The 23,714-nt window shown below is 42.7% G+C and overlaps 1 protein-coding gene across 1 annotated transcript in view; it reads right to left on the minus strand.

Moving 5' to 3' along the window:
• Fam83b (family with sequence similarity 83 member B) overlaps positions 1-21,372 on the minus strand; it is a 73,272-nt gene extending 51,900 nt beyond the window's left edge. The window contains exons 1-2 of the mRNA XM_003462299.4: positions 21,233-21,372; positions 5,310-5,828 (exon numbers count right to left, since the gene is read on the minus strand). Of these exons, the coding sequence (XP_003462347.1) occupies positions 5,310-5,759 (450 nt within the window). The 5' untranslated portion in view covers positions 5,760-5,828; positions 21,233-21,372. The remainder of the gene's footprint in view (positions 1-5,309; positions 5,829-21,232) is intronic.
• Positions 21,373-23,714: the final 2,342 nt, after the last annotated feature.

The raw sequence follows: 23,714 nt of genomic DNA on the forward strand, positions 1-23,714 counted from the left end.
GCAGGGTCAGCACAAAGGCAGCAGACACAGGGTGCAGCCCCACAGGAAAGCTTTCTCATAGCTAAGTCTGCAGGAAAAGAGCATCTAAAAACCAAGAATGGTAACTGGTCTTCAAAACATTTTCCTCGATCACAGAAATCTCTATGCACTTCTAAATTACATGCTAAACAGTTACTCTGCAAATATTCATAGAACTGTGGCCAACAAAGGAAGTCTCTGCTAAACTTCCTGCCACCTGTAACGGTTTTCTTTGCACCGCTAAAGTCTTCTAATTTTTAAGCGAAAATCATATATCTTTAGAGTTTACCTGCTAGCTGTCTTACAAATATCTGAAATTCATAAGTTACTGAAAGTTTTGGTGTGCAACCAAATTCAAGACTGCAGACCATCAGTTATTTTCATGTTTTCATATGTTCCCAAGTACTGCAACACTAAAGCATAAAATAGCACCGTTAACACGAAAGCAGATCTTTTTAAAGAGAATTCAATAAGATATACCTCAAATAATATTATTTACTGTCTTTTGAATCATTTCAGAAATTTTCAGTAAGTAGTCATATGTTGTAAACTAAAAGGTGCTTAAATGAACTTTGGACACACAGGTCACAGGTCTGTAAGGCAGGTGGATGTTAGAAATTTACGAAAACTTTTTCTTCTTCATAAATACATGACCTTTGCATATCTTTTAAGTTTTAACATTTAAAAAATTCTAGATGATAATGGAATGATTTTTCCATACTCTGTAGAATATGCCCTTCTCTAACTTTCCATCAGATCTTCGATCTACAGGGAAGAATATGACTTAAACATATTTCTTAAACATCGTATTTCTAAAAAGAAAGTTTTATGCATACCCTGAATATAAAATACATATCTACACTGTCTTCACAGTGGTTGCTACTTTCAAATGTATTTATGTTAAACTGATCCTTTCCCAGTTTAGGACTACCAAGGCATGGCATGCGGTAAATACTGTGATACCCTTCCACTAATACAGTGTGCAGAATCACGATCCGCTAGACAAGCACTTCCATCTTGAGGATTATTCACTTGACAAACAGCCAGTAAGCCTAGCTGGTATTCCTAGGGCCACCCTGTGTTCTTAAATACTGGATTAAGTCGCCGGTTGTTCTCATTTTCAAAGAACAAATGCTAAGTCAGTAAGGCAAATACTAAGTCAATGCATTTTTTGACAGAATGGAGGGATAAGGAAATAGGCATAAAGAAGAAAGAGGAGGAGGAGTGAAGAGCAGCCAGCAGGAAGACCACAGGAGCAGCCACGTGCCCCGTCAGAAACCAGCTATCTTCATCCTCCAAGGGTCCTATCTGCATAGCATCTCCATGACACACCGGGAAATAATTCAAGGCTGCATTCTAACAACTAATCTAACAGGACGAACGGCTGGACCAGGTTTAAGAGGGCTCCAAGCCTCTGCACTTTTACCCCATTACCTCTTTACAGCATTATTGGAATTCAGGCAATTTTTAAAAAATACTTATGGTTTGTTTTGTCCATAAAAGTTATCAAGTCAGCCCAAGAAGCATAAAATTAAAATAATATTTTAAAAGTTCCTAAGCAAGGGCTGGGGGTTTAGCTCAGCGGCATAAGCACCTGCCTTGCAAGCAGGCGGTCGTGAGTTCGATCCCCGGTACCAATAAAAATGAAAAAGACAAAAAAAAAAAAAAAGTTCCTAAGCAGGACCTTTTTTGCCGGATCTATCTCCCTTAAGTAACTCCTTTAAAAGTAACAAACTGAATACAGAGCTGTCGCTGGTGAAGAGCAGGCAGTGACGGAGCCCAGGAGAACGTGGGACCTGTTCTAGCGGTCTGGTTTCAGCCTGCAGTCAGCGCAGCCGCAGCCCAGTCCTGCAGCCTCCTGCCCTCACCCCACCTCACTCCCATCTCTCTCTCTGTGTCCTCCCCTCTCTTTCTCTGCCCTTCTTCCCTCTGCCCACCTCTCTCACACACATACTCAAACAAAAATACGTATTCATGTACAGTAATCCCCTTTGTTCAGAGAAAAGACATTCAATTAAGTGTCATAATAATGCTATTAACCCTAAGTAAAAAATATTTCCTGGAACTATTTATGACCCAAATTCTAAGGATGAAAAGATTTTCAGTGAGAGTTGGGAAAAAAGGGCAAAGAAGAAATTCTTAATTAAAAACTGAGAACGGTAAGAAAGAGGTGACCCTAATCTAAGGAAGGCAGGAAAGAACTGGGTAGGAGGCAGTTACAAGGTGGAGTAGCTGGGAGGACCCGCAACACGAAAAGAATCATGACTACTACGAATTCATTCGGCTAGCAGTGTACTACTAGTTTAAGGACAATTACAAACTTAAATATGCACACCACATTTTAGAGATACCCAAAAGCTTTTGTTTTGTATCTTTTATTAAATAAGTCGATGAAGATACAACGATCTCTCAGATGTTCAGTGCCAACAGTAGTTAGTGTGGAACTCGGGGGCCAAGCCCCCAGTCTAATACTACCTTTAGGCTACAGGTTAGCTCCCCGGAGGACCCCCATTATGTGGTCACCTCCTCCTTTGCTTGCACAGGGCCAGCTACAGTAACAGGTCACACTGCTCCCAGTGACTAACAGCTCTGGGAGCCAAGCAGACACACCCAGGTAGGGTGACTCAGGGAGCAGCTAGGATCTGAGCTTGAGTGACGTGGATGGAACACCTTGGGACAACTGTGCATGATTCTCACTTTGCTCCCGCTGTGCATCTGCTTGATGCAGTACTTTGCAAGAGTAAGCATCATATTTCTCAGAAGAAGCTCTTCTAGAACTGGGGGACAGACAGGCAGAGGACATCCTGGGGAACTATCTCCATGCTCGTTGGTAGCAGAAGTCAAACTTTGTAAGTGGGTACCACTGAGTGACCAGAAAAAAATTACTTTAATGAAAGATGATTTTTTAAAGTAATTAAAGGGGATGTTTTCATAAAAGGAGTTCACAGTAATTAGAAACACATGCATATATCACCTTGGGAACATTCCTTGGGAGACAAGTAATTACTTGGGAAAAGTCTTGCTAGACACTATCAGACTTTATGAAGCAGACCAAAGTAATTATGTCAAACACACCGTAAAAAATAGAAAGGGTCTAAAAAAATTAAATAAATTATGTTCCTTTAGGGCACATGTAAGATAGTATCTATAACTGGCTTTTCCCAAAAGAAAATTCTCAAACAAAAAGAGAAAATATGCAAAAGAAAGAGGAGTAAAGCCTGGAGATAATGTCTGAAGGACAATTTCTAAAAAGTACAAACAATTAAAAGTATAGATTTTAAAAATACTATAAAAGTACCTTCTATTTCGGAAACAAAAATTATTCACAGACAGTAGAACCTAAGCTAGGAACAAGAGTGTAACCCTGATATGAAAAATATATTTCAGGGCTCAAGGGTGTAGCTCAGTGGTTGTACAGTTGACTGGCAAAAGTGGCCCTTTGTTCAATCACCAGCATGCACAAAACATTTTTACTTTTACTATTTCCGGTAAAGACAGATGAGAGATAGTATCATTTTTAACTCTCTTCCTGAGGTCCTCCAAGGCTAACTTGATGTTTTATGATCAGACTTTAATTATTTAGTCCTCAAAGCATACTACACTTGGATTCTTTTAATTAATTTAAGATTTATTTCCATGAATGCCTCATCTCAATTGTAAACAGAACAATGAAGAGATCCGTCTTTTTCTGAGATCACTTCTTGGTTTGTTTTTTTGCCAATTCGTATTCCTACTTGTTTGGCTTCATATTTGTGCAGTTTTACAATGTTGATTGCCAGAGGAATCTCCTGGAAGAATGGAGCCAGAAACTATTCGGCCCTCACAATTTATTCATCAAACACTCCGTGAGAAAAAGAGATGGTTCCCCTTATACAGACACACCCATTAAGTCAGCGCTAAGAAAAGGATCCTCTGAAAAAGATTCAAAACCTGAAAGTGTACCTTGCTTCTGCAGGACAGAACAGGACTTTCTGTTGAGTAAAGGACAATTGTGAAAACCAAGCCTCATCTTATAAAGCAATGTGTTCTGACAAGCTCTTATTTCGTAATAATATTTGCCCTTATTTTAAAATTGTTTTACAGGACTTTTTCTAGCTATTGGCTAAGTAATTTTATTTTTCTAATTGAGTCAATGATTTTTTTCCAGAGTATCTGATTCTTGAAAAATCTTTAAATAGATAAATGATAGATCTTTTACCAACTCCCAAAGTACTTGATAAATACAGCTTCCATGCATTAAATAGCTAATTAGCCCTCAATATTTATTACATTTGAGTAAAAACTAGCATATTCTTCAGTGTTTTTGAAAAGACCACAAGATTACCTGCAAAATTACTTGTTATGCTTTATATTCAGTTGTATTATACTCAATTAGATCAAATGTCTTTTTCAAATTCAGCTTAGATATGTATACATAACATTCTGTGTCTAACTTGATGTCATTTGATTTTACTGAAAAGAAGCAAAACATTACATTGGTCTAGAGGAAACTCTTCAATTTCCTCCACAGCATTTCAAACAGCATTTCCAGCAGACAAAAACCAGTGGAGGATATTATTTTTAGAGACTCAGTAAACACACAATGTACCTTCCAAAAAAACAAATTCAAAATTTTGTTGTATTCTCCATTGTCTTCCACAACACTGGATATATAATATAAAAACGGTCAGTGATTTTTATTGGTTGACCACAAGAATACTTCTGAACTTTTCTCTGAGCTCTAAAATAGGACTTCTGAGATTTATAAGGCATTAGAAATATTTGATACAAAGCACGAAGGCCCTAAAATGCTAAATACCTAGCATCGTTATCCAGAGTATTAAATTATCATGCTGCTTTTAATACTGCTTCCATTTAACTCATAAAACAAAAATAAAACTACAGTTTATGTAATCTCATAAACCAGAATGAGTCCTATGGAGAACAAAGAAAATTTCATCAGATCCACCAATATATTTCCCTTCAAAGAATAAAGAAAACTTTTAAGTGCTTTAAATTTAGGAACACATCAAATCACTATATTCCAAGTCCACACAGCTCAGCCTTCAGGGCTACAATATTAGGCCTCGGGTACATCATGAAAAGAGGGTTCTCTCCACCGCCAGCTGGAATGTACCGCCTCTCCCTTGGATACTTGTGACCCATGGGAAGTGCAAGCTTCTAATGAATTCATAGGTATCTTTCCTAAAAATAAAAGCCTGGCTCACACGTAGAGAGTTCTTTAATTAACATACACATCTGTTACTCTACATGTTTTAGTTCCCCACCTTTCAAAATAGAAATAGCATTACCTTTCTTGCTTCCTTGATCATCTTCCGAATAGTTTCCTTTATAGTTAGCAGCTGTGCTCTCGGTGGGTGGAAGAGGAGGTCTATGTGAGTGCCCCCTAGGAGTCCGGGCATCACATACGGCCAGCCCAAATCAAGATTGGGGGGCTCCACGTCCGATTCCAGGGGCCAGTACGTTACCGAAGATGAGTTGTCATCACTGGAACCATCAGTTCCAGCCCCATGTGCAGTGCTCTGTGTGGGCTTCTGGGCATTCTTCAGAATGTAATTAATTTCCTCCTCAGCTAGAAAGTCTGAGACTCGTTCTTTGGCAAGAAATTCTTGGTATGCTTCCAGCCCGTGTTCGATCAGAGTGTCCACAGCTAGTCGGTACCATTCCTTGTAGTGGGGCTCGATGTAGTTGTCAGACTTACACTCCTCATTTAGCGAGGAAAGCATCGAAGAGGTCTCCATGCTTGCGAGTGTCTGACTGTGGCACTTTCAAATGTCCATGGATGCAGGGTCGAGAGGAAACCTGGGTGTCTGCAAAGAAGCAAATCAAGGTCACCTACAATTCTGCATGCAAACGTTTCATGACACATACCAACTACTATTTTCCTATTTTCTCATTGGCATTACTTAAGCAGTTCAAAGGGACATGTAGCTTATACCCAAAATGTCAACTATGAAAGACCATTGTGTCTTTCACAAATCAGGTAAGCAGATTTCCTTTACAAACTGCTGCCTGATTTTCCTTTGTCAAGGCATCTTTCTCAGCTTGCTATCTAAGAAATCTCTCTTCTCTGACATCCTACAGCTCTGCCCCAGGCCTCATGAGTTTCTGGTCACTTGAAAACAGAATCAGAATATACTCAGTGCCTGGCCAGCCATTAATCTAAGTCTCCACTGAGACTCATTCTGCACATAATGATTATGCTGCATCAAATGTGAAGAGCACAAAGTATTTATCTTTCAGGGATTTTCTAATTAGTTGAAGTAGATGGCAAACCGTATATGCAAACTGTCATTACTTGGAACAAAGCTTTACACTGGTAAGGGTTGAAGTAAGTATGTGTTCATCCTTACTAGTTAGTTAATGGGTAAACTCACTCGCGCTTTAAGAATAAAAGCAAGTAGAGGTCACTAGAGAATGGGTTGTGGGTAGCTCTGGGCAGAAGGAAGGCTTCAGCTGAACTTGGGGCTGAACTTGACCAAGTGGTAGGAAAAATACTTTTTCATTGTAGGTAATACTAAAAACATACACAAAGGCACAGAACAGTAATGAGTGTCATTCAAGAATCGGGATAAAACAACTTTGTGTGCTGGAAAACAGGTTTGTTTTACTAGAAGATAAAGCCACATAGAAAACAGAGAGCCAGGTCTGAAAAGCCCAGGAGACTTCTGTGACTCTTCAAAATTTGTGCTTAGGACAATTTGTCTGGCCAGAGCTGGGGACTGAAAGACACACTTCAATACTTAGCTAAAGAGTCTTCCACTGTCCAAACACCCAATGAAGAAGTGACCCAAATATTCAACAGATGTTCACAGAAAAGAACTCCTAAGATTTGGTGACTTTATAGGATACAGGTGACAGGGAAGTGTCAGACATCAAAGGTAATCTAGAGACTTCTCTTAGGAACAGAAAGCTGCCTAACCATGCTCAGGCTTCGCACCTTACAACACACAGCAAGTTTTCCAGTCATTGGCTCAAGGTTCCCTGGGTGAAACACCAGCCTGGTCCTTTATCTCAAGCACTAAAAAGCTGATTTGACCTAAAACATCCTTGTCAGTAGCCTTGCCCTAATTCAGAATTTTCCATGTAACTAATCCTTTTCAGTACCAGGCCTATCTAAATTCAAATCTCATTAAGGAGGGCAAATCAGGAAGCTGTAATGATTTTCTAAGATCTTTTGCTCAATATGTGTAAGAAGAACCACTCCCTCATCCTACAGAGGACTTGAGAAGGACCTTGGACATAAAGAATTGAGAAGCAATGGACATTTTGCTGAAAAGCAAGGATCAGAAGAACAGCTAAAACTGTTCCTGATCCTGGCCAGCTCCAGGAAACCACATCTCATGCTACCATATGTGCCAAACACCTGTCTTGTCTGTTACTGGAAAAGCTAAGGTAGAAAGAGGAAATCTGTTTCTTTTATTATATAGTTTATATTAGTTTAACAGATTGGCATGCACCAGTACACATGCAGAAACGTGAGTGTCCTGGTCACTGTGGGAGGTGCTACCTTGTCCTCAGTCACATTTCACTGTAGTTCAGTGATTTTCAGCACGGGAGATGGGCCCTGAAGACACTATCGGGAGGTGGTGTTAAGGGTCACTGTCTGCAGGGAAGGGGGCCACTGATGTCCAATGGGTAGAGTGATCAGGGGCACTGCTAGACGCACTGAGATGCAGAGGGCAGACCCCTCAATAAAGAATCACTTGGCCCTTTAAAGGCCACGGTGCCAAGACCCATACAGCATTGCTTGCTGACTTCACATAGAAGTGCTGAGTTTCATGGATGGCTTGGCTGCAGAGTTTCTGTGCTGGAAGCCTGGTATCCAACGTAATAGTATGGCCAGCAGCTGGACACTGCCCTCAGGCCTCGATTGATGTCTTTCTCCAGAGACTGGCTCAGATCTTGAGACTGACACACGCATGGGAGTGAGTGAGGCCAGAGGACTCCCTCAGTTACGGTGAGAGGAGACTATTAAATCAGGGTCGTTCCACCCACCTGTCCAACACAGAAGTACACTTCCTGTGCACACTCATCTCCCCTTTCCACTTCTCTGCCATGAACTGACCCAGCACAAGGCCCTCACTAGAAGAAACGTGAGCTAAGTCAGCCTCTTTATAAATTACCCAATCTTGGGGAGTTTATGATAGTAAGAGGAAACCCACTAACACAACAGCAGAGCATTACAACCTTTCAACACCATTAAAGGTCTTGTTTGTACATTCTCTTTTTTCTCTTTTATTTTCTCTTCCTTTTTTTTTGAGATAAGAGTTTGGGTAATGGGGAGTTTTACTTTAGCTATTGAATTGTGTCCTCTCCTAAGACTTGTTGACCTATGAGTCCCACTTCACTGGGAGTGGGGTCTTTGTAGATATGACCAGTTCAGAGGAAGTCCTACTGATCAAGGTGGAATCTATTGCAAGTTGACCTTTACAAGCAGAGACCCAAGGAAGACCTTTGAGGAGAGCCCAATGTGAAGGCAGACTGGAATGCTAGGAATCCAGGAATTGCTGGCAGGGCCAGATAATGAAAAGACCTGGACTGCATTCTGCCCCAGAACATTTCAAAGACAGCAGCCACTGAGGTAGTCTTTATTATTAGCCAAGGCAATTTCAAACAAAAGAACTACAATTCATTTTAAGTATTTTTCTAGTTTATATGATAATATGAAACCAGTTCTGATTTAACTTCAATGCATATTTTGCAATCAGTAACATCTTTATTTCCTGGCAGCTGATTTGAAGATGTGTATCAAAATGTCTACTCATAGATTGGGAAAAATGGTTCCTAAGAAACTGTTTCAAAACATCTCTCCTTTTAAACAATACTCCATGGCCTATAAAAGTTGAAAATCATAGATCTCTTCAATCTTCAAATTTTAGTTGCCAAGATTCTGTTTGTCTTCAAATTTGATCACCAGAAATTTAAGGTGGCAGTTAAGGCATTAAAGGAGTTTTTATTAAACTAAAAATGTACTATGGCACTCAAGCTATCAAGTACAAATCGACATCCAATTTTGACATCAAAACCCATTAAGATTCTAAACTTACTTCACAAAAACATGAATGATAAAGTGGCCAACAGGTCATGGTCACCCAGAGTGTGATTTTTCAACAGGCTGAAAAGCATGCTCAGTGGTGGGGTAGAGGTGTAGACAGACACCTTGAGGAGCCACAGTAGAGTACTTCATCTTGGAAAGCGCATAAAAGGACAGACCTGAACACCTCTAGTTTATTCCAAGAATCCCAAAGGAAAATTCCATTTGCTCAATGCCTAATTATTTAATTTCCCTAATTTTTAGTTGGAAGGCAGTGTAGCAATATCACTTCCACAGCAATATTTTAGGGTTTGTTTATTTTGACTGTTAATTCATTCACCATCCCTACTCCAAATTACAGGAATTCCAGATACTGGGGAAAGGGCTCCCAGTAAATGTTACTGACATTAAATCATAATCACAATGGGCAGGGGATTTAGCTCAGCAGCATAAGCACCTCCCTTGCAAGTGCCCAGTCATGAGTTTGATCCCCAGTACAAAAAAGCACACACACACACACACACACACAACCAACATAATCACTGTCATTTAGAGGTATACTTTGGTAGTTCCCATGAATAAATCAATGAGAAAAAACAAGAAACCATTCATTTGCACTACATGATCAAATTACAGAGGATTTCTCTATATAAGAAAGTAACGTTTCTTTTACCCCCACATAAACTACTGTTGAGTACATCCCATCACCAGCTTGGCATCCCAGGAGTGGGAGAGGGCTGTCTTCAGGGGCCTGTATCCTGCACTGTGTCAAGTGCTCCTTTCTTGGTCTCACTCTGAGAGCGAGCGTCACACTGTCTGGATGAATAAATGAAGCACCTTGATACAATGTGCAGAACTGAACAGCAGCGTATTGGTTAAACACCAGAACAAATACTGAAAATGGTGTAAAAACAGTTGATAAACATTAAGAGCACTAAAATCTATGGCAATAAGTTTAGAGGTTTCAATTTCTGTGAGCTGAGAGACTGGGGCTACGGCTCAGCGACACAGCGCCTGCCTGGCAGATGTGAGCTCCTATGTTGAATTCCTGGTACAAAAAAAAAAAAAAAAAGAGCAGCTGGCTATACACATGCCGTAATGCACAGGATATAAGACCACTACGAAATCATGAAAACCAGTTCAAAAAATCACAATTTTTTAGTACAAAGGCGACACTTTTAGAGACAAATAACAGTGACCCTCAACTGCCATGAAGTAGGCAAACAGAATGATGGAAAGGCCACAGGACGAGTCACAGGGTGGCCAAGTGGTGGGGAGGGTGACAGAGCCCAGGGTCTGAATTCAGCTTCCATCTGGGCTGGAAGCCTCACGCTCCCTACTTGCCAGGAAAACGGGCAAAATGCCACGCATGGACCTCAAAGGGTGCCTCAGAGACTAATGAGATTAAATCCTCCACTTTATACCTGGCATAAAAAGCTCATGGAGAAATAGTAATAGGAGAAAACTGTACAGAGCTCAACAGGGCAGCCTCATGATTTTCCCACCATGCTGTTCCCTTTTGTGCGTAACCAAGCAGAGGGCTGTTGGGGTTTTCCTGGGCAGAGTCCTGGAAGAGAACAAGTTGGTCTCCTACAGCACTCTCTGCTTCACATGCCAAGACAGTCTGATCCTGCCTGCCATCACTAAATGGGGAGAAGCAAGGAATTAGAAAACACTTCCCACACAGGTGACAGGACACAGATTCTCCAGTCAGCTTTCTCTGTCCACTTTTCCTGCATTTTTAATTAAAAGTGCCTCTTAAAGAAAGATACATTAGATCAAAACCAGAAGAAAAAGTTCTTGCTGATATGTGCAAGTTCCTCATTTCAGACAAGGAAGAAGATTTCAGACAAGTCAGCCTGCAGACTAGACACAGAGGCCGTGCGGGCCAGCTGCTCCTGGTAAGGGCTCCTTCCCTCCCTCCCCTGTCCACTGGACTGAGGTGTGCAATGGGTCACCCAACTGTGGCTGTCTCCCACAGTGCCCCTCCTCCTGGGTTCCATGCTGTTCAGCTCCAGGGGAGCATACAGCCCAGGCAGACAGACCCACAACCCTCAAACCCACACCCCACACATGTTCCGGGCCTTCTGCTCCTGTGTCCTGGACACGTCACCTGGCATTCGTCACTCCCTTGATCACTTTGTGAATCTGCCAAACAGCCAGAAAGAAACCCAGAGGTCATATTTTTGGACAAGCCCTTTCATAACACCGCTTCTACACTGGGAAATTTTGATGCAACTTTGAGAAAGAAGTATTCATCTCTCACCCTATGAAACCCCCCCACCCATAACATGACCACTTGCTATAAACCAAGCCCTTAGGAAACTCTGCAGAATTCCAAGGACTAAGTGGGTGGCAAGTCCCAGCCTGGGAGGTCACTGCAAACACACGGCAAACTCACAGGCGCTTTACATCGTGGAACACTCACTTTCTTTAGGATTTAGTTTTGCATTTACATTTTACACCTCTGATTCATCTTCAACTACTTTTTGAACAGTATTTCCTGACTGAGGTGGTTTTTTTCATATGTACCACCCTTTGTTCTACAGCTCTTTACTGAAACAACACTGTAGTCCTCTAAAAAGCTTTCGTGCTTTTGCTGAAAATTACGTGACCACACAAATCTGTCTCAGGGTTGGTCCTTCTGTTATGTAGTCTCTTTGTTGATTCACATATCAGGATTACAGTTTTGATTACCACAGTCTCAAAGTCACACAGGGGAAGCGCTCTATTGTTTCAAGACTACACACGATATTCCAGACTCTTGGCAATTTCAGAAGCATTGTTAAAGTAGCATGACATTTTGTTTACTGGATTTTATTTATAAAAGACATGACAGAAACAGCTAAGTGGAAGAGGTGCATAGGGTGAGGTATTTGAGAAAAGGGAATTTCCATGTTTTCTCCAGGGAGATCGATCACTTGAAATACAATGATATGTTCAGCCATCTGGAATAGCCACCTTCTGCCTCTTTTTTGAGGGAGTGTTAGGGAATCAACTCAACAGTATCATACAGAACGCTGTTCAAAAAAAGAAAAAAAGAATGTGAAATCTGCACTAGTGATTTTAATAACATGTAGAAATGTTTCTATGATACTATGTAGGTAATAAGAAGCCTACAACAATAGAAAACTTATAATCAGAAAATTCAACCAAAATCAAAAGAAAAAAGATGTACCAAAAAATGAGGGTATTCTTTGAATGCTGGTTCAACAGAGGATTTTATTTTTTGACGCTTCTTTTCACTTCTCCATTTTTAACAAATGTTTATCAATGAACGTGTGCTATTTTACAAAGGAGAAATATTTTTAAAAAGAAGTATCTCACTGGTTATTTTTGGCCTTTCTAATATTATCTCTCTTCTCATTTATGTAGATGGTAACTGATAGCTTTAACCTACATTAAAAACTGTTAAGTAATTCTTACATAGCAATATACAAATAAGTACAAAATATTCAGATACTACAGCCATTTTGTATGGAAATCATAAATAAAACATTTAAAATAACCACATGCATCAGGAGCTGCAAGGCACATGCCCCCTCTTGCCAGGTGCTATTTAAATGCATTGTTCTCTACTCTGTCCACTGGGATAGGGAGCTCTGTAAGGGCAGTGTCATATCGAGTTAGAGTAATTCTTAATGCTCAGCACAAAGCTAACTAATGATCAGCTAAATATACCCTGCCTTAATAACTTGAGGGAACAGAATGAAAGTTGATTGAAGGATGACAAATCAGAAAATGCTGAAACAGGCATCAGTAAAAATTAAAGTGCACATGCAGAACTTTTTAAAATGCAAGCATTCACTGTACCTGTTTATGGTAAATAGAGGTTACTGATTTGGTAATATTGTGTATCACCCATTTATGAAAGGCATCTGAAGACTAATTAGAAACACAGTGATTAGATGAACCGATAGATTCTACTGGATAGACTTATCTCAGAAACACATTAATTTCAAATGAGACTTGCACTAGAAGAACAGAGATTTCAAGTGTGTTTGGGGGATTCTCTTGAAAATTTTTATTTTTCATTGCTAAGTTGTGTTAAAGCCATTCCACAGAGTTCCTGTATATTTAAATTAATTATAATGAACTAAGGTTTCAAGTCTCACATTTTTCAGTGATACAAATTAGCTACAAAACATGACTCACTTTACTTGTGTTTCTGGTATTGGTTTTATTTTTATATAAACATTTCAACATGAAGATTAATTGGTGTTCAAATTAATTTTGACTGTGAATGTTTGGTATGTCATTAAGGTGAAACTCGAGTAACTTACACAGCATTCCAGATCAGCTCCTGGAAGCTGACAAGACCACATTTTACAACCAGATAAAACATCAGTGTGAGGCTTTGGTTTGTTGGAAAAAATCCAGACATAAATCCAGATTCTGGATTCAAGAACATGTGTATCTCTCCGCTCTAAGAAGTAGCTAAACTTGCCACCAGACAACCATATCTTCTTGTTGAAAACACCCAGAAGAGCTGGGGTCATGGCTGTTAAACAGTGACTGTCCATTTGCACCAACAGAATATGAGGTCATTGCTGAGGAGTCCTGCAGGCTCCTTCCCTGGTAGCCTCCCTCAAATGTCACCACAGCCCCTAGTTTTCCTGTTCCAGGGCTGGGTGTTTCTCTCTGCGTTTCACTCTTCTTTCCAGAATGACTCACCAATCTCTAGACTTGCCTGTTCCCCTCTCTCCAGACTCACAGATGTGTCTAGTTAGACACCTACCCTGGGTGTCTAGCAGGGGTTTTCCGCTTCACATGGAAGATTCCCTGCTAATTCCCTCAGTCAGAGCTCTACATTGGTATGTCATTAAGGTGAAACTCCAGTACCTTACGCAGCAAGCTGACTGGCTGAGTCCCTCCCCGCAACTTTCCTTCCTTGCTTCCCTCAATTGCTCAGGTCACCTATTTATTTTAAAGAAATCCCCCTGCAACCTGCCATGCTTACTCCCATGACCCACTTCAATGAACTGGATTGTACTTGCTACGTGCAATAATGGTGTCTGCACATTTGCTGGCTGCTATTGCTACCTCACCGGAACACAAGCTCCTTGAAGGCTGTCATGTTTTGAGTTCTGGTTTATCAGGACCCTCTTGCAGCTGCCTTAGACAAGGGCCTACTTTCTTCCATGCCAAGCATTCAGTTCTGCCTTCACTGCAATATGGTTTGTGTCTAGCTGTCCCCCAAAGCCTCATGCAGTCACTGGGCCTTTTCAGAGGTAGTGTGTGACTCTGGGATCAAGGGTATGTGATTCCTAAATCAGCTGGAGTCCCAATACAGCCCACTGGATTGGCACCACCCTAGTCCCAGTAGACCAGACACAATATGAGGGACAAAAAGAGACTTGTTTCCTCCCCGTTGCTGCTTTTGTTGTCTTGTGGGCACTACAAACTCTTCTCTGTCAGGCCATCCTGCCTTGGAGCCAGCCGATGACCAACTGAAACCTCTGCAAACTGTAAGTGAAATAAACCTTTCCTCCTCTCACTCTGGGTGTCAGGTATTTTGTCTCAGCAACAAGAGAAAAGAAACTGAGACACTGTGTCATATGCAGACAAAATAACTGGAGGTCTCCCTGCCCAGCCCCCTCCTCCTCACTCTACAACACCCATCGCATACCCCCAAGGCCACAGAAGTAAGGTTAAAAATCTTTCAACTCCAGAACCTCAGCAAAATTCATAAGGAGGTTATATTTAGATAAAAAATCTGCAGGCAGCAAGGGCCCCACACAGGCAAACCTTCCACGTGCACACACCTGTCTTGCCGTGTGAGTCTGGGAAAATAAAAAAATCACTCTCTCAATGCACTGACATTTACAGGGCAAATGCTATGGGGAACTACCATAAATATATGGTTATGTATATTCAATGAAGTATTAAAAGACTTCTTAAATATGGCCAGCAAGAGCAGTGTACCTCATCTATGCAACAGCAAGAGCCTGCAAAGAATGTGTCTTAAGAAAACCAGTCTCAAGAGACAAAAATATATGTGGCTGTTTAAAAGCAATTTCAGACTGTTAAAAAGAAGTTTAGAAACAGGAAAAATTTTGTGAAAGTTGTATAAGTGTAGACAAATTTATTTAGAGTGCCAAAATTATTTATTATTTTATTATTATTATTTAGAGTGCCAATATTAAATGTTAATGATACAACTGGTATGGGAAGATTTATTTTAATCTAAGGAAAACAACACCATACATAATCAGAATTGCTAAAGTATTCTCAGTATCTACCAATTCTTTTTTAGTGATTTTCGTTTAGAATTCACTTTTAATCAAGCTTGCCGAGATAGCTTGTTTGTATTTGTAATAAAATGCCTATCCTTTTATTTTTTCCCAAGAAACTCCCAACTACAGTGAGACCTGCCATTCTTTTCCAAATAACTGTCTTCATTGGCTTTTTCCATTCATTGACAGAGCCCTCACACATAAATAAGGGACAAATCAATACACCCTCTAAATGTGTACACTGCTGGCTGGGTCCATACAGAGGGATTTGCAGGTCCTGTGGGGCACACTGGGCACCACGCTGGGGTTCCCATGGCTGGCTGAGAGGGGTGACTGTAATGTAAGCCACAACAGGACGGGTATTTATGGGCTGATCCCACACAAAGTGCACCTAGCAGGCCTCCATTTCACTCTCATTTATCCTTCAGGCCTGTGGCAGTGCGCCGGAGAGGAAGAAGACAACCACCAAAGCACATCTCACTGCAACTGCTCCCACTGTGTCTCCGTGACCAGCCTATCTGGGGGTGTGGATTTGTAGACAGGTAAAGAAATCCTGCTTTTTCTACTCCTCTGCAGCTTAAAGTGAAATGGATTTCAAAGACAAGTCCCTCTGTCTCTCAACATAGCTTTCTCCTAAGAGATACAGCTAGCACTTAGCAATCCCTACAACATCACGTGAGTAAACACATCTTGGCATGCATCCCATGTGCCACGCTTGATTATGCTCTCTGAAACAATCTGTTGACTTTAGTTTTAGCCACTTGTTATACAAATCAAGAAAATAATATCAGATGCACAAGAAATAGATTGAAGAAAGGCATCACTGTGTTGTTATATTTTTAAAAATGATTAATTTCGCTAACTCAAATAATCAATGACTTTGTCAAGTTGTTTAGGAGAGAGAGAGCCACACAGCCACTTAAGATGTTCCAAAAATCTGAGCTCAGCTTTCTGGAATCATATTTTGGATCCAATGACCTTGGAGAGATTTTACCCTCTTTTTCTCTAGCATTTCTTATTCTAAGTCATCTACACACAACATATAACATGCAACATAGAAGAAATTCAACTATATAAACAAAGATTTTCAAGTAGCTTGAAAATCCTATTTTTAATAATAGGACTCATTTATGGCTTTGATTATGAATTTAACTAGTGACAGTGATTCTCAGAGAATGGATTTCAACCTGAATGTATAAGAATTGGCCTTGTACAATACAAACTGGTGTTTTTTTGCAATAAGACATTTTTTTATCACTTTCCATGTAGAAGGATTGATGGTTTTATTCCATAGAGCAAAGACAGGAGTTGTAGAAATATTTTGCAATTTTAATTTTCTTCAGTTCTGTTTTCCTGCTGAGATTTTTTTAAAAAGAAAATTCAATTATGTGTACAAGTGACCTCCTACTTTTGATCTTTAAACAGCCTGGACTTTCCTACACAGTCCCTAAACTCTCAATATCATATTCTATGATAATTCCAGTCTTCAATCCATCAACTTCCAAATACTTCAACTGACGCCACACCCTCTTGGCAAATGGAAAAACTAAGGTCTTGATTTTAATAATGTTTATCTCATAAGCTGAATATAACTAACGCAAAAATGGAACTGAGAAGACCTACCAAAACAGGAAAGTTTTTAGCTTTAATTAGGTTTTCACTGAACACATATTCTATTGAGAAAGAAAGGAATAATTTTTTGTATATAAAATACTAGAAATGGTTGAATACTACATTTATCATTCAAAGCTAATGTATGATTATATTTCAGCCATTAAGAATAAAGTTTCTATAAAATGGAAAAAAGAAAACCAGGTAAAATTTTGGATGAGGAACTTAGCTCAGAGGTGTAAGTTCAGTCCCTAGTTCAAAAAAAAAAAAAAAATCCTAGTATGATATATGTTTATTATTTGACATGCATATAAATTTGATTTTAGATGCTTAGAAACGTACAATGTATTAGAGAACTCCACTGTAGAGATGACAGAAATAATAACAATAAATAAGTGAATGGATGAACAAATAGACAGATAGAAATAGGAAATAGAAGGAAAACTATGAATGGATACAAAAAGAAAAGAAAGAGGAGATAGAAAGAGGGAACATGTAGAAAAAACAAATGAGAAGAAAAGCATGCAAGAGGAAAGGAAGGAAAAGAAAAGGGTAGAAGGGTAAGAAGGGGCAAGAAAGACAAAAGAGTTGAGAGTGAAAAAGGAATCACAGGGCAGAGTCAGCTCTAAAAACATGTCGCACCCTTCTCCAGAAAATAATCATAAAGCTCCATTATTATTTGAGGAACACACAATTCTTTCAAAACGCCACAAAGCAAGGATGAGTGAGTCAGAGAAGACGAAGGAGCTGCAGCAATGTGCTATTAGGACTGAAAGGCGATGCTGCCCGTGCATGTTGTAAATGACAGCTCAGACAGAAGTCCCAGTGAATGACTAATCCAGCCATGGGGCGGGACACGCCACTCTTGCCTGCTCTGAAAACCTCCATTTCTTCCCCCAACTGAGTAATGCTTATACAGTCAGAAAAGCAACCTGTTTAAATGGACAACCCAAACCCTCTGAAATGAAAAGCTGACAACCCAAGTGGGAAGAATGAGATTGCCAGTAATACTGCGGGGAGACCTTACTTACCATTATTTTATGGTGCCCTCAATCAAAAGCAATTGCAGAGAATTTCAGAGCAGGGTGGGACGAGGGAGTGATCACATAATCCAAACCTTTCCTTGTGCTAGTGGGAAAACCCGAGAGATCAGCAGGATTCAAGTACTTTGTCCAAAATCTAGATATTCACATTCACAAATGACTAATGAACACATCCAGTATGTTCAAGGGCCTTTGGAGAATATAAAGAAAATTAATGAACCTGATACACTCATGTCTCTGTGCACTCACAATCATTTTTAGCCATGAGCTTCTGAAGTTTTGTTAGTCTTGTTTGCTGCACATAATGATTGCGTTCATTGCAGCGAGTTGGTGGTGACCGTAACATGTCTGGATTCTTCTGCCTTCCCTTCCCTTCCTTGCCTCCTGTCATCTCTAGATCTCTTTTCCATTTGCAAAAGATCTCTCTTCCTGTTATCTATCTTCTAAATTTGCTTTTCAAATTATATGGGAAACCATGTGATACTTGAGTTTATGGTTTCAAGGTGCAGGTACATGAACAGTATCTTGTTCAGAACATCATCGTGAATGTTTAGTGAGTGGGTAAAACAGCGTAAGTGATACCATTAGACCACACCATTACTGCAAAAGTTTCACCTAAGTAATTTAAAACAGGCCTCTGTCAGCAGCATAGTGATTACACCTGACCCAAAGCCAGAATTCAAGACAGGCTGACCATTACTGCTTTATCTACCCCAGCGATGTGTAGTCTACAAATTACTGGACACTTAGTTCAAAACATAAAGGCCCATTGCCCTTAGGAGATGTCTAACTCCACTTCTAAGGACAGGGTAAAACAACAAACTAGAAATTGGGGAGCAATTAGATGTCCCCAGAGGAAAACTTTCTTCATATCACCCATGATCATGTAACTGAAGAACTCTATAAGACAGCCATGTACAAAGACTGTGCTGCACCTAGGAATCATCTCCCCACCTCCACCCCAACTCACAGTCCCCAAAGCATCATAACCACTGAGAACAACCTTTAAGTATTTCCCCTCTTGTCCACCTCTCCTGCTGCACATGCTAGCCCTCTTGATTTCTTAATAATCTAATGTCAACCTGCTCCCCACAGCACCACACACACAACCCCACTCCCCAGGAACTCCCACAACGCCTACCTCCTGGCTGGGCTGACCTAGCACTCAGCCTGCCAATGACTGGCAGCACCCACCTTCCTGAAAAACCTGTTCCACCCCTGTGGGCTGGGCTGCATCAAGACAGTACCTGTGCCCACCAGCCCGCCCACCTTGAGGAAGGAATTCCCTTGGAGGGTTCTCATAGATTGTGTCAGAAAAATCAGTGGCCTTGATTGTTAAAGGTGCTTCAGTACTGTTTATTCAAAAGCCTACCAAAGGTACCCTTGGTGGCCACTGCTAATAATTCTGCATTCATGAGGAAGAGGGCTGTATTTTGATTTCCCAATGATGCACTCACCAGAAAAGTTTTACAGTGCAACCTATTTCCAGATTAGAAATCAAGTGAGCAAAAGTACACTTCAGAATTAACAGTAACACTGCACTGAACAGATCTGAATTGAGAAACATGCCTGGGACACTTACATTTTGCAAGTTACCAAGAAACAAACCTGCCAAGCTACCTAACTAGCTAAACAAGGACAACTTGTAATTTTATAAATAATTAGTCAAAGTAAGCTAACTGGGCCTCCTCCAACCAGATTTATGTTTCAGAAAACACCCACTTTACTGGGATCACAGCTTCACCACAAGATTCTGCAGACATAAATGTACAGCAGTGTTACACCTTAGAAACTCAGCACTGTTTGACATCACTGAAAGACATTCAAAAGGTGAGCTGCTGCAGAGTACCTGATAGTCGGAGAGCACTCAGTGGGTGAACCTCTACCTCAAACTGTAAGAGGCTGAGGTAACAGGAGGGGACATAATAGAAAGAGTAATAAAAATTAATTCACTCCCAAGTTTAGAAAGTTATAAACTATTAAACTGACAAGCACAATCACACCAGACATCACTGAGTCAGCAGCAGAGGTGTGGTGTGTCTCTATCTGTGCAATACCTTTCAGCAACTGCTCAACTGGAGAAGCTTCCCACAGTAAATCCTGGGCACCTGTGGTCTAGAGCCTGCCAATTTCCACCCACTCCCTCAGGGCAGGCTCTGCAGGGACCAGCCAGCAACCCAGGAGTGGGCACACGTGCACTCCAGCGCAACAGCAAGGGCGTGGAATCCATGGTCTGGAGGTGTGGGGCTTTCTCTCATGAGAACTAGGATGAAGACAGAGAAACAAAGCAAAGACCTAGTCCCTTGGAAAACTACAGGACCAGCTTTCCCCTCCATGTCCTCGCACTGTCTGCCCCACTTTCCCAGTGCTGGTCAGCACTGATTCAGCATCAGTCACAGTTCTCCTTTGGGCTGTGCCGCTTGTTGGGATGAGAGAGGCGGCAGGGCGGGGCCTGCCAAGAACCTGGCAAGGTTTTAGCAAGCGGCGTCAGGAAACCGGCTGCTGCACACCATCCTGGAGCTCTGACTGCTCGCCAGCAGCGCGCCCTTTTCCAGTGTTCCGCTCCGTGGAGTTCTCAGCTGCACTTTCCGTCCTGTGACAAGAACCCTCAGCGCCGGGAAGAGCACAGCTGCGCCCAACCTGCCAGGCTCTTCTTCCCAGTAACGCACTGTGGTCTCCACGCGCGGTGATCCCAGCGCCCCCACCCCCCACATACAGGCACATACATACACTCGCACACCCCTTGGCTGCCGCCTGGCCTTCCCCAAGTGAACACGGCTTACAACCCGCCTGAAGCCTCCGAGTCCCCGCCCGGGACAGACTGGGGTCACGCTGTCCGTAAGGTCACCGCACCCTAGAGCACTGGCTCTCAAGCCGAGTCACCCAGGAGCGAACCGCGAGCCGAGTCAGCCAGGCTGGCAGCAGCCTGCACAGCACAGGTCTCCACCACCTGCCCAGGCCAGGTTGGAGAGGCCGCCTCCTCCCTCACGTTCGGCTCCGACTCCAGATCTGCGGGCGCCCGAGGTGTCTCATCCGAGACACCCACTTTCCCCGGGAGCCCAGTCCTCCTCCCCAGGCTTCCCCTTCCTCCTCCTTCCCCAGGGAACCGAACCGGCGACCCCAAGAGCAGCGCCGTGCTCCCTCCCGGCATGCCTCGCCCGCGAGCAAACTTTGCAAACTTCCCGGCGCGCTTGCACCCCTAGGAGGCCTGGAGCGGGAGAGACCGGGAGCAGAGGGGGAGGCCGCGCGAACCCGACCCCGCACGCCGCGGACTGGCCCGCACTCACCGCCCGCGCAGGTCTGCTCCGGGAAGGGGCGGCGGGCGCCGCGCAGGGGGAGGAGCGGCGAGCAGCAGCGCGGCGGAGGGCGGGTCCCCTGCACACCGGCGGCGGCCCCGTAGCCGCGCGCGGCCAGCGCTGGAGCCTCCGAACTCTAAACCCCAGCCCGGCGTCCGCAGGCCAGACGAGCGCAGCCACTCTCCCTGCCCGCGCTGCCAACCGGTAGGTCCGCACCTGGCGGACGGCAGGGCGCACACCTGGGGGGCGGGGCGCACACCTGGGGGCGGGGCGGAAGCTGGCCCCGCCTCCCGGGCCCGCCCCCTCCAGGCTCCGCCCATACCTGCTCGCCGCCGGGCGCGGCCCTGGGAACTGGCGGAAGTTGGGGGAGGGACAGAGCACCTTGCACCACCTTTCCAGGGAAAAGAAGAATTTCACATATCATCAGAGATTTGGTTCCAACTTGAGAAGAAAGGATAAAAATGGGGATGGAAACGCGAAGCGCGGCTCACCCTGGTGGGATACAGGGACGCAATGTCACCAAAGTAGAAATATCTGAATTTTATTTTAGCAAAGACAGCCAACACCTTAGTAAATGGCGCGAGAGTTTGAACTTGTATAACTGTCTTCAGGGGACAGTCGTTTGTGGCAGATGTTAAAATGCAGCCTAGTTCGGAAAGAATGAAACTTGTGTCATAAAAGGCGTATTTTAAGCTTCTGGAGTGATATGTAAATGACCATAAAATGGAGTTGACTCTTGAAAGTGACTTTTATGAATATTTTGTGCTGAATAAAACACGCAGGGAAAATGTTAAACTGTTAAGATTTGAGTGAGCCCCTGGCTGATGAACTGATTCAGGCCTGAAAATGACATTTATTGAGTCTAGGAAAGAAATTTCCCAGCAAGACCAAAGACAAGAAAGTAAAAGTCGGTTCCCGGATACCGAATTCTAAGCTTCCAGCTCTTGATAGCTGTGATCAATAGTCCTTTTCAACAGAATGCAGTTTTCTGCCTTTACTTGTGTTTCCCTTCTGTTCCGAACCTTTTCATTTCCTCCATTTGCGTGGATCTTGCAGTTCTGTGCTACCCTCTGACGGGCTTGGCCCTTGTGTTCTCTGGTGTGCTTGTGTAGCCTTCAAAGATAATGCTGGGTGTTTCGGACGGGTATACTGTTTATGAGCACTTGAGGATGCATCTGGAACACTTAGTGTACTTTAAAAGCAGTGAGAACTTTTAAATCAAACAAAATAGAACCACAGGAAGTCCAATGTAATTATGATCAACAGCCGTGCCTAAGTCAACTGACATCACCGATAAAGGTGTCTGCTGCCTGTAAATTGTCAAAAACAAGTAGAGGAAAACCTAGTGGAGTGGGGAAACCACTTAGCCTTCCTGCACTAACTGCACCCCATCCTTGGAGCGCTGAGGACAGTGTAAAATGCGCTTCACGTCTAAGCAGCCTGCGAGGTAGGTGAGGAATCCTGAGTTCCTCAGAACCTGGGAATTCCAGTCTCTTCCTGAGGGGTGAGCACACCCTCTTGAAGGATGCAACTAGTATGTACTTAGTGAGGTGTTGGAAGAGCAGAGTCAGGACGAGCAGCAGGTGGGTAAACCAAGTTCTAGCACCTAACAGATCCATTCTCGGGTGGGCATAGCGTGATGGGCTGGAGGAAGACGCAGAAACACCTTTTGGCGTGTTTTCTCTCCACAGTGTGACTGGACGTCTCGGGTTGTTATGAGAACTATGGAAGTGGAGCTACTGTGTGTGAAACATCCCAGCTCCAGGTAGGTGGTAAGTCCCGGACACAGCTGTTCTCACTGTAATCAGAGTCAGGTTGCGGGGAGCCTGAGGGCCAGGGGCACAGAAGGGCACGGATGTGAGAAGAATCTGCTGTGGCAGTACTTTGGTGCACATTCCAAGGAGCCAGGAAGAGCCTTTAGGTTCTGCTGTGCTGCAACAATTATGGTAAAGGCAGGAGTAGTGCAAATGGAAGGAAGAGAACCACGTGAGAGTGCGTGAGATTAAAAGCTGGAAGCAGGTTCAGTGGGAAGGTTTAAGGGCGCGGAGGACCTCACTAAATCTTCATGCTGCCAAAAGCAGCAGCGGAAATACAATGGCTACCTGTGTGAATAGTAGGAAGAGGCAGGGGCAGAGTCCTACAAAAGGTTTCTTCTGAAAGCTGTTCTACATAGGTATTCAGGAAAAGAGAAAGACTTGGGAGGAGTGGACAGAAAGAACAGTGTGGAAAGCACAGCTCAGATGGGCTGGGAAGGAAGACGCAAAGCTTCAGCCTCTCTGTATGAAAACCGTGCCTAACAAATCCTCACTGAGTGATGTCCTTAAACTACACTATGTGGAAGACAGGAGTTTTATAATTGTATTGAAAAAATACCAGAAGCAAGACTGCATCCCCAATACAACGCTCCCAAGACAACATGTCTGATGAAAATTGTCAACTTTCTTTGCACATTTACTCCATTCTACAAATCGGC

This window comes from Cavia porcellus, unplaced genomic scaffold (assembly GCF_034190915.1).
Source record: "Cavia porcellus strain 051 isolate PalLab524CR breed Dunkin Hartley unplaced genomic scaffold, mCavPor4.1 scaffold_7, whole genome shotgun sequence".
In the NCBI taxonomy this organism is placed as follows: Eukaryota; Metazoa; Chordata; class Mammalia; order Rodentia; family Caviidae; genus Cavia; species Cavia porcellus.